This window comes from Eptatretus burgeri, chromosome 7 (assembly GCF_056783735.1).
Source record: "Eptatretus burgeri isolate ZD-2024b chromosome 7, Ebu_testis_v1, whole genome shotgun sequence".
In the NCBI taxonomy this organism is placed as follows: domain Eukaryota; kingdom Metazoa; phylum Chordata; class Myxini; order Myxiniformes; family Myxinidae; genus Eptatretus; species Eptatretus burgeri.
In genome coordinates this window covers 83,843,814-83,855,836 of record NC_140967.1, presented here as the reverse complement: position 1 = coordinate 83,855,836, position 12,023 = coordinate 83,843,814, and the positions used below count along the sequence as shown (strand labels likewise).

Sequence of the window (12,023 nt, the reverse complement as noted above, 5' to 3'; positions counted from 1 at the left end):
AATACGATGGTATCTGTTGTATGCTAATGTGTTAATTAAGTAGGTCACCAGAGGTCAAAAAGTCACGAAATTTGACCCCTGCCTAAAAAATCTGACCACCTGTCAGAAAACTCACTGCAGATATCATACCAATGGGACTTTATTCACTTAAATGAGTTCGCATAGAAGACAAGAAGTACCCAAGTAGATTATTAGTCAAACAAAGTGGACATTATTATTATTTAAGCTGTGGTACAGAACGGTTTTGACGCATTTTTAAATTGGCCTTTTTTCCGCTAAAAACATGCAAAATTGTAATTAGGTTGGACTGCTTGAAATTAGTGAGAATATTTTGACAAATAACCACTCCAAATACTAATGACCATGTCCTACATATGTTCAGGGGTTGGTTATGCTGCATTTTGATGTAAATAGGTCACCAGAGGTCAAAATGGAGGTCAACGTGAGGTCAAATTGAAAATGCGAACCTCAATCACAAAAAATGCAATTAAAACGTCACTGAATCTATATATTAATACTGAAGGACCAATTTTGTGCTCCTCCTAGCGGTCGCGTCACGTTTTTCTCGGTGCTGTGACCTGGACTGAAAGAAACTTCGTACCTGTAAGAGTGCATCGCACATAGTGCCAATAGTCAACCTTCAACTCTGAAGCATCCGTCTGTGACGGGGTTTCGGCTAGTGAATATTAATGTGGGATTAGATAAAACATAGGCAAACTGTCAAAAACTAGTTTAGTGTTGGAAACTTAGGTCTTGATAATGTAGGCCTAAACAAGGGTGGTCACATAAGGACCTGCTACTAGTACAGAGTTGATTACTCATAATCTGAAATATCATCATCATCATCATCATCATTCGCTTCAAATTCGACCTCATCCTCTTTATCAGCTTGCAGATTGCTACATGTTTGTAATGTGCAAAGATATGAACACTTCATGTTATTCTGTAGACAGGTACAGCTCTCCACGAAGCACTCCCTTTGACAGTTACATGCAATCAATTCCATCACTGTCTCAGGGGCAGGTGGTGCATCCCCCCAGTCAATAACCAAGTCCACATCCTTCTTCCAATCTTGATGAACAGGAGAGGGAATCTCAGGAAAAGCCTCCATGCTCCTCTTCCAGGCAGCACATTGATATAATTAGCCCTCTTGCAGTGGTTTTGCAGTGAAGAGGCACAAGGAGGAAGCTGCCAAAATTTAACCTCCTCTTTCTTTGCACAGAACAGGTTGAACCCCAATTTATTGACATTCTCAGTAACTGTCCTTGCGCTGTATAGACTGCATGTAAGTGACTCCAATGGTTGGAAAAGTTGTGGTGAGACTTCCCAGGTTGTGCCTATGCACTTCAATGTGTTCCCATGTCTGTCGCTGATCAATAACCTCTTTAGGGCTGAAACCTTTCCTCTCCCAAAATGATGCTAGGTGCCCTCCATGTTGACAAAGATGATTCTAGTGCTGCAGGAAATTATCTGCCAATGAGATAAACACTAGATTGTGAAGCGTTTCAGTGAAGGTTTCCTGGCATATATCTTGTGAAAACTCGTTGATCATCTCTGTAATCTCGGGGCTAATTTCCTTAGAATCCATCCATCTATCAAACCCCTTCCATGTAAGCTGTTGCAGAGCCTCATATAGTAGTTTGTGGAATCTAACTGCACGGTTGTATCTTCGACCACCAAGTACACCTTCAACAGAACCTTCATCGATCGCTCCTGATTCTAAGCATAGATGTCTTAACCCCACATCCTGAAAGCGCTTTCCGATCACACCAAGTGCGTGTGAAATACGCCTAACCAAGGAACAACTTCAGAGAATGTCTCCTTCTCTTTCCAAATTATTTCAGTGTGCTTTGCATACCGTGCTTGGTCGATGACTACAACAATGCTCTCAAGGGCTAGTGATGTTCGGATCTTCTAGGACTAGCACAAAACCTCATAGAGAGTGGAAAGCTGTGTGGCGGGGCATGAATCGTCGGCAGATAACCAATCATATCTGAGATAACATCAACTTCATCGCGAACCTGAACATTGAACCCTGTCCAGCTGCTCACAGTCTGCTTTGCTGCACAATGAAACCAGGTGATCAACCAAAGTAAGATTTTCTTGTACACCTCCTGTTTCAGTTCCTTGTCGTCTACTTCAATGTAACCACCAGATAATGGACCAACACGTACACCAGCATTGCAAATGGGAAGCTGCGACTGGACCTATCGCAGGAAGTTGTTGTCCTATCCTTCTGTTTTGGTTCATTCAGGACACCCTTCAAAGGCTGTGGGCCAAAGAACTTTGGCTGCATGACAATTCCATTCACCCTATGTGATGTCCCTCCTCCACTCAGTGTCTCTTTAAGTCGATTGATGTTATAAAATGCCAGTGTCACTTGGACATTTTAGGCCGACATTATCAAGACCGAAGTTTCCAACACTAAACTAGTTTTTGACAGCAGCCTATGTATGATCTAATCCGACATTAATGTTAATTCAGGGACGTTTTAATTGCATTTTCTGTGATTGAGGTTACCATTTTCAATTTGACTTTTTCCCAGTATCCCCACTGTGCCTGCCACACTTTTTCTCATCCCCAAACACCCCCCACCCCCACCTCAATGAAACCGAGTCAAAAGTGCAGCACAGGCATGGTGAGCCATATGGCCTCCTCCTGCATCAAAGTTCCTTGTTAAGATTTATTGGCCTCACTGATGTGGTCACAAACTTCACCGTGACCAACAGACATCAGGTTTTTTAAATTTGTGTGCAGAAGAATCACGTCTTTACTTCGTGCAATGTAAATATGTCACTTCGGTATTTTTCGTGAAGTTCATATCAGAGGGAATGGCAATGGAAAGAAGCAATTTTACCAACTGCTACGGGTCTCCCCTCTGAAGTAATGACAAAGATTGAGATTGGGGTCGAAAGGAGGCAACCCGGTAGGAAAAAGTGTTGTTGAATTTGATAGAGACAAATAAGCAACACCACCAAGAGTCTTTAAACCAGCAAGCAATCTGAAAATGAATGACTGTATTAAACCAATAAACACATGTGCATGATGCTAAACAATGCAAGGGGTACACTTACATAAACAGGAAAATGTGTAGGGAAAAATATTAGTGTAATCTAATAGCAAACCCTCCAACGGGTGTTTTAGCTGTAACTTGATATAAACACAGTCTTGGTCTCAAAATCAAGCAATCGCATTGTGACAGAATGACGTCGTTCATTACCGTTGGCCAGCAGTTGAAGTCGTGAACGTATAAGTGACAGTAATACGTCTGAAGGGAGTTCAAATGCCACCAGGGAATGGTAAGTTGCTGAGGTACTTAGCTGAATATGCAGACAGAGAAAATGGAAATAGGCAGGGAGGGCCGAAGGCAGGAATATTTATGAAGGATCCAAGGAGAAATTAACTACCAACTCTTCGGATGAACTGCACCAACCCGAATCAGGCAACGCGAGACGTGCAAGTACCATAAAGGCAAATAAGGGCTCTTTACACATGAGCCACAATAAGGCGCAATCAAGTGAAGAATCGTTGTCAGGGAAACGCCACGATAAGTGTTGTCCTTTTCATCACAACACCAGGCACATTAGGTCTCCGTTGAGTGCAGTGTGTCTGAAAGACGCCAATAAATGGCGGTCGTTTGTGCCCAAAACGCCAAGCAGGCAGATCTTTAGCGTGGAAGGAAAAGACGTCCGAGGTGTTCGGAATCCAACTCGATCCTTTTCCAAACCTCGACCCACCAACCCGCTCATCTCCCTTCCAGTTGCACTCGGTTCCGGAAAACCCGCGATCAACCCACACTAAAGCATATTATAACATTAAAGGCAAAATGACGCCGCTACAGATCGCAATTGTAGGCAAGTTCTCCTCAACCTTTTGTGAGACGATTGAAGAAGAAGACATCTCCTGAAGGATGAATTAACGTCGCAGCCTTCCATTCTGATCGGGGAGACCCCACCTTTTCCTTTTCCTTTTCCCTGCTCTTTTATTATTTTCCTGAGTGTTCTTCATACTTAACCTCTCTCTATTTTCATTCCAAACAGCATCGTTACATTTAACAAACTAATACTATATCATAAATATAACAAAATACAATGTTAACAAACACTCATGATGTAAACAAATATAAATGCCATTCCAACGTGATAACCAGTACAGACGAATCCGCTGGTGAGGAAAGGTGGTTACGTAACACCGGCATAGACAGAGGGTCTCCTGCCTGACGATCATCTGATCACGGTAACATGCTTGCAAGCTTTTCTACCTGGCTAATTTCTACAAAAATACATCATAATAAAAAAGGATAATGGGAGGAATTCACATAATCATGGTCATGATGCATTAGCATTGCACCCCATCCGGATGAAATATGTTACGAAACGAATCAACACATCGGAATAGCACGTGAATTCTCTCTTATCGCAGCATGCTTTTCTGATGACAAACATATGGAAACCTCCGTATGGGTTGTGACAAAAATATGGATTTCCGTAATATACGGAAGGAGTTTCACCCATGCATTAACGTGAGGCATCATGCTTAAAATTGATGGAGCCCAAAACTGTTGTATTATGGGCTCTCATTCCTTCAACTTCAAACATGGTTTCAAAACATAAACATAAACATATTTTATCCCAAATCTTTCACCGTTTTTACAGCAGACTACACACCATTAAGGTAAAATGAGCAACAATGGTGAAGTAATAGGTCTGGAAAAGTGAGTCACCCTTGTGGGCATTCTTCAGTCAACAATACATCCTGAGCCGATCACCAAGAACGATTGTGAATCAGGACATACGAAATAATTTAGGCCCATGAAAGGGGTGATAATTACATTCGTGTTTTTAAAAGTTGGATTTGCAAATTCATCACGAAATTGCTTTTAAGTCATTCTTTCAATTGGTCTCGAAACAACAATCCTTGATTTCGACATCTAAAGGAGTAGAAGAAAAAAGAATGTGGGCCGACATACTATGACACTTGATCTTATGATATATAAATTAAATAAAGGCCAAAGTTTTCATTGCACAGCCATGAGTGTCATTTTAACGATATCCTTAGGAAGTACATTTAAATACAAATATACATAGAAAGGTAAAGAAACTGTAATCTTTTTGTGCAATATCATCCAGAAAATTAGTTTGGCTAATATTAGGCAATGAACTCATTAAAAGTAAATAAAAAGGCCAGTGGCTGCAACTGTGAAAAATAAAATGGTCATCCTGGAACTGCATGGAATTTCATCTTGAGATAAATGCATTTCAACAAATTCTTAAAACATTTCAATCAGATGCCATTTCATTGATGTGACACTAATATAAAAAAGACATAAAAATGGGTTGAAGTGCTTCATATATAACAGAGAATTATCATCCTAGGGTATCAACAACGCTCAAACATGCCTTCACCACCAGACAGCACAGCACACTCCAGTTCGCATGCAACCAGTTGGAAGGATAGAGCATCAGGCAGAGACAGAATGGTAGAAGCAAACACTGCAAACAACAATTTTGAGACTGAGGCCCACATGCCAGGCAGGCCTACGTCTGAGGCAACCTGCACAAGAAGGGTCTGTGAAATAGTGCTGCCAGCACGCAAGTGCAAAAAAAGAAAGCCCTAAAGAGTTAACAAAAGCTTTAGATAACATCACTTGACAACTCTTTGGAATGACAGCACTAGTTAACTGGACAGCAGGCAATGAGGGAAGTCAGGGATAAGTCATAGAAACACTAAACTAACAGGAGAAAGGTATGAAAGGAGATAGGGAGCAATGATGTAGAGACAAAGGAGAACAACAGGGAGCCTGAAAGGGTAAGGGTTCAGCCACTTTGCTATTGACATGCACCAAGTGCTGCAGCATGATGCAATGCCAGGAACCAAAAGAGGACCACGGCTGAAATGCCTGTCTGTGGACCCAAAAGGTTTCCCAGCTGCTGTGTGCCATGCACCGTGTACAGAGAGGAACTGGCAGGTCAAGTGCCCACCGCCGGCTGTCCATACAATGAAGTGTTTCGGTCGGGCATTGCGGGCTTGTAGTTCTTAAAAAGTAATTTCATGAAATAATTTATTTCGACCAAATCTGTTTTTTTTGTCGCTCTATAGTGAGTTTCGAGGTTTTAGTCCCAGGGACAATTAAAATGCAAGTGATTAAAATAAAATGAGGAAAGGTGGAATATAATTTCAAAGTAAGCAGAAAGGTACCAACCCCAGTTCCTTGTACAACAAGGGAGGTGGGTGGATACAGTGTTTGACTTCACATGGGAACTTTTCAACAAAGGAAACATATGACTAATGTTCCAAACAAACAAAATGAATCAAGAAAAATAACTGAAATCAAGAAACAAGAAAAGAAAAATTTATGGGAATTTGGGGCTACTTAATAAAATGGCTTGTGAATAATGATTGAAAAGATGTGATAAATTCATTATTTTGCGATCGACGATAAAAATCAGGTCAAACCAAAAATGTGATGGAATAAAAAGATTGTTTGTTTTCAGACATGTGTTTTCTAAACTCTTTTTTTGCAATTTAGATCAAGATTACTTTGCCAAACACTGTACCCAGCCACTTGTACAGGTTTTGTTTTCATAAATGAAAGGGGGAAAAAAAAACAAATGCAAGGCCAACCCAAAAAAAGACAATAAGAATGATATCTACCAGACAATGCAGTTTGTTTACCATAGCGTGTCCAATGCTTGGCAGCTTTGCAGAAAAAAGGGGAAGAAAAACAAAATTCAAAAACTCAAAACAAAACAACAGTTTTACTCAAAAAACATGATGGTCGCCAAAGTGTTAGTAGATTACAAGGTAAAAAAAGGTTAGTAAAATGATACATTCCATGAATGAATATGTTAGTCCCCAAATAAGCATGTTTGTTAACATAGAAAAAAAAAGGCAAACAAATTCCACAGGAACAAAGAGAAGCAACAAAGCGGTTTGAGAAACAAATAATCCTGTCCACTGAAGGAATTTGAGCGACAAAGTTTTTGACAATTTTTCAGAAAACCTTCCTACTTACTTTGAAATTGCATAAAAGCATAATTTTCCCTTCCAGTGCCAAACTAAGAAAGATGTCTACATAACATTCAGCCCGTGATGCAACTCCATGATCATTGTACAGCGCATGATTCACCGCGTGAGGCGTGCGAGTAATTTGGCATCGTCGATACGTAAATATTGGTACTGTTATTCGAACCCAGTGCTGTGTACAATTGTGCTTTTTCGTGGCGTGTCTGGGCCGAATGAATAACGGGTCTGAAAGACTTTGCCGACGGCAGAACAAAGATGCTGGACAATGAGGATGTTTCAGATATGCCTTGCAGGAAGTGCCAGAATTGCACTCAGATACATCGAATCAGCAGTGCAGCCAAGCCGGCAATTGCAGAGAGACATCGGCCATGGCACAGCGCTTTCTTATTTGGAATGGTGTCGTGTCCCTTGCAACATGGAGTGAGGAAGGACTTTGGAAATGCACTCAGCAATTCGGCCAACACATTTTCAAGATTGGCTTTCAAAGCATGAGAAATAAGTGATAAACAAATGGAAATTCATTTAAATCAACCTAAAATATATAAGAACTTAAATAAAAACAATAGACCATTCAAAATGGCTTTTTGTTGGAGATGAGACAATTTGGAGCTATATTTGAGGCAGGAGAGGAGCTGGAAGTCCAATAATTTGGAGATCCAGCTGAAAGAGCACATGCAATTTCATCTCATATCCTCTCTTTGCAGCACCTTCCCAACTCCATTCAAACTGTGCCAAGCATCACTCATCATTTGCACTTCTCCAGGCCACAAATGAAAGAGCAAGATTCATACCTGACGCAGGTTGCGAGTGACCTGCACATCGTGCCAGTTGTCATCATTGAACTTGCCGGTGACAGGCTCAACAAGGGCCTCAAATGCTCCGGATCCCAGGTTGATGACGAGTGACACAGCCCCGTCTTTGAGGGCCAGATTCACATAGTCTGCCGCTTTTCCGGTGTGCAAGATGAGACCGTTACGTTGCAATGTCTTGAAAGAAAGAGTTATCTCATCACTGCTGCTCTGGATGGGGTTTGTGGCTAGGTCGTAGCGGAGGTACTCTGAGCCTTTGAAGGTAGCCACACTTTCTTCACGAGCTTTTTCCCCCAAAAAAAGAAGCAATAAAGTTATTGCAGCTTAGCAGCAATTAATCAGCATTAATCAAACACACAACTACGATTGCAATGGCATTTTGAAATTAAAAATATTTTTGTGTGAAATATCACCTTCAAAATTTAACAGAAACCAATATTTTTTAAAAGAGGTAAAAGTTTAATCAAAACATTCATATAAATTAAACTTACGCATTTCTCAATTCAGAAAAACAGAAATAAGACAAAGCAAATTGCAAGTTGGAAATTATATTGAAAAGTCAAAAGCCATTATTAAGATGTACTGAAAATAAAAAAATAATATTCATCGTTTTTAAAAATAAAAAACAACACTAATACATTTAATCATTTTTTCAACACTTCACAGTGAGAGCAAAAATATTATCATTATGTAAAGGTTCATGTGTAAAGGAAATGTCAGTGTGTGGGGATTATGGTAAAATGGTGACAATTGCCTGCTGGAACGTTGACAAAAGTGATGATAGATTACTTCAGGAAAGGCACAATTAAATTGGTTTATAATATAACACAACAACATTAATACAAGACAAATTTATCCAATGCACAAATTTAGTACATTGGTCATGGTGACTTCAAACAGACAAAAGCTGTAACTAAAATGTGCATGATGTTTTTCTCTCACCAAACCATGCTCAGAAAGAGAACAATTTGGCATACATTTCCTAATGCTCAATTGTGCAGATCGCTCAAGACATTTCATGGGTTGTTTGCAGTAAGCTATGAGTGGCATTTTGCAGAAGGATTGCACAACTGATAATCAAAGTGTCTTGCCACAGTATGACAAGAGTAAAGAAATTATTTTATAGGTTTTTCGTCATTTTGCCATTTCAATCTGTGCATGTAACTCGTGATTTGGGGATCACAGATTCAAATTACAGAGTTATTATCTTTTTGTCTGCTGTCTACGAATGGTGGTTTGTCTGTCATCTACTGATGTCCTTGTAAATCATATAAAGGTACACTGGAGAAGTTACAAGCCGAACTACTACCTACAGTTCCTCCACCCACCATTGTCCTCGTTTGACTTGCCTGGCTTCAGCAAGCCATCATTACTGTGTGCCATTCTTCACACCACATAATTCTGGAATCAAATTACTCCTTCTGCTTTCACAACTTAAAAACCTTCAGCAGTTTGAATCAATAAGATCTCCCCGATCTAGCCTTTCACCTTCCTTTGCCTTCAGTTTCATTGTTACAGGAGGTCATTCTAAATGACTTAGGATGTTGCCCTTCTCCCGTAAATCAAGACTAAAAAAAAACAATGGCTAACGGGACAAAAAAATACCTTGGAAAGAAACAATTCTGCTGGTTTGTTTGAGCATAAATAGATCATTAAAAAATATATTTTTGAGACCAATTTTAAAATTTCAACTCGTATGAAGAGAATTATACACAACAGCTTAATGGCATGGTGTAAATCCCTGATTGGGGTGAGTGTGGCTTTTTAATGAAGACAACTACAACTGCCAAGGCAAAAAAGAATTGGAAATTTGCAAATTGGTTAAAATTGTCATGTCTGGATATATATATATATATATATATATATATATATATATATATATATATATATATATATATATATATATATATATATATATATATATATATATATATATATATATATATATATATCCTGGGAAGAACAACACACCAGACATCTTTCACAAACAGATGGTACAACCACCAAATGAACTGTCGATAAGCAGGCATGCCTGGGGTATTTAAATTCAAATATGAACAGAGGCTTTTGCTTATAAGTACAGTAATAGAAAAAAAACAGATGAGTGTGTAATGATTAGTGTACACATGCTTGCAGATGTTTGCTATACACAACGATGTTCAGTAGTAGTACCAAGAAGTGAAATCATTGTTTACACCAAATATTTATGTTAACTATTTGTGGGTTTAAGAGGATGGGGGAGGGGGAGGTTGGTAAATGAGAGTAATACAAAGAGAATAGTGCTGGTGTATATTCATAAAACAAACATGTACACCAATCAGACTTTTTTTTTAAACCAGAATTGTAGTTACAGTGCTTTTACGCTTGTGTCAGTGATATTCTCAGTTCATGGCGCTTGAATTCTGATGAGTGTAATGACGTGACAAATGCCTACTCTTGGACAATTTATCAGTTACTAGCAGAGTATCCACCCAACGAGTGAAAAAGCTAATAAAACATGGGAATTCCTCCAGATTTTTTACAGTCAAGTCCAAAGCAACATAGGCTAAGCGAGTGCGAAAATAACACGGAGTCCTCCGTTTGGGCCTTTTTGGGCGAAAATAACACAGTCCTCTTTTGTGGAATTTTTTCGTGAAAACAACATGGAGTCCTCTTTTGTTGGGTGTTTTGGGAAAAATAGTTTTTCTACCAAGGCCGCAAAAAATCTTAATCCGCCTCTGGGATCAATAATTATCAAGGACAAAACAATAATTTTATGGCACTTTATTTTACAGCACATTTTCGTAATTGGATTTATTACAATCCTTAGGGATTTAATGGGGCATTATTTACTATCATTTATTGCAAATGTCCAATATTTTGGGTTAATTATGTGTTAAGTTGACTTTTGTGGATTGGTTGTTGAACCAAACCACCATTTATAATACAGAGTGAAATGTAAAATGAGTTCCGACTTGCAAACGAATTTCTTTTTTCTCAAGACCACATGGGGCAAGGTGTTCTATGAACTTCGAGTATTTTATTGTGATGAGCAAAAATCAAAACCCACATGATGCAATCAACTGCATTCACACAGCTTATACATTACTCATCCTGGATTAACCTTCTGTGTAAAACACACACACACACTTATCAATTGTTAAAATTATACCAAAATAATCCCTCAAGAAGTAAATCGATAATATGTGCTTTGCAGCGGCACTCCTCGGTAAAGAAAAAGTAACAGACAAATAGCGCCGCAACAAGAATAGACCATTTTCCACAAAAAGAAATCAAACACCACCATGGAAACAGAAATGAGATACACAAGGAAAGCAACTGAGAAAGGAAATGGGCCAAATACAATTCATGAGATAAAACCAAAGCTCACAACTGAAGAAGAGAATCCCCAAAAAAATAAAAAATAAAAAAATCGAAGACAAAGATCTATAGACAATGAGTGCTGAAGGCAAACAAAATTTAAATGATGGCAAGGAAGAAAAAACAAAATACGATGAAGTCAACAACAGAAAAAAACAAAACCACATGCTTGAAAGTAACACAAAAGGATTCTACCACAAACGATGGAAATAAAAGCAAAATGTATGAAGTTCCTCTGAAACAGAAAAACTACAATATCTCAGGGAAATCATCCCACCTCCCCATCCCTCCCTCGCACCCACCCCCCCCCCCAGGGTGAGAATTGAAGAAAAAAATATAAAATATACCATCAGAGATGGGGAATCCCCCACCATTGAATGAAAAAGGTCATACATATTCCAGATAATGAGGGAGGTGCATTGGAAACAAGACACCATTTGGTCATCATCTCAAAAAAGTTCCCCAGGGGTGAGGAATGTAGTAACCAAAAATAATTGAAATCAGATAAGCGATTTTCCAGTTATTACAAAAAAATTTTTTTTCAAGATGGCCGCCCCAGACGGCCATCTTGGATCCGGCCACGCGCAAAATCAATAGGGTTCTTCCTTTTCAGGTGGACCATGTGTGACTCAAATTTCAAATCGATATGGCAAAAAATCATTTTTTTTCAAGATGGCCACCCCAGTCGGCCATCTTGGATCCGGCCACGCCCAAAATTAATAGGGTCCTTCCTTTTCAGGTGGTACATGTGTGACCAAAATTTCAAATCGATATAGTGAACAGTTTATGAGTTATCACACTCACAGCTTTAAATGTTGACGCCCGGAC

At 39.2% G+C, this 12,023-nt stretch overlaps 1 protein-coding gene across 31 annotated transcripts in view; it reads right to left on the bottom strand.

Annotated features, from left to right (window-relative positions):
- LOC147023651 (neurexin-1-like) overlaps window positions 1-12,023 on the bottom strand; it is a 1,116,838-nt gene that overhangs the window by 770,724 nt on the left and 334,091 nt on the right. For 13 of the 31 annotated variants that reach the window (XM_085889310.1, XM_085889312.1, XM_085889313.1 and 10 more), the window contains one exon: window positions 7,818-8,119. In XM_085889310.1, the coding sequence (XP_085745436.1) occupies window positions 7,818-8,119 (302 nt within the window). Of the gene's footprint in view, window positions 1-6,654; window positions 6,700-7,817; window positions 8,120-12,023 lie in introns of all 31 variants that reach the window. The other 18 variants (XM_085889296.1, XM_085889305.1, XM_085889318.1 and 15 more) reach the window with 2 other exon arrangements.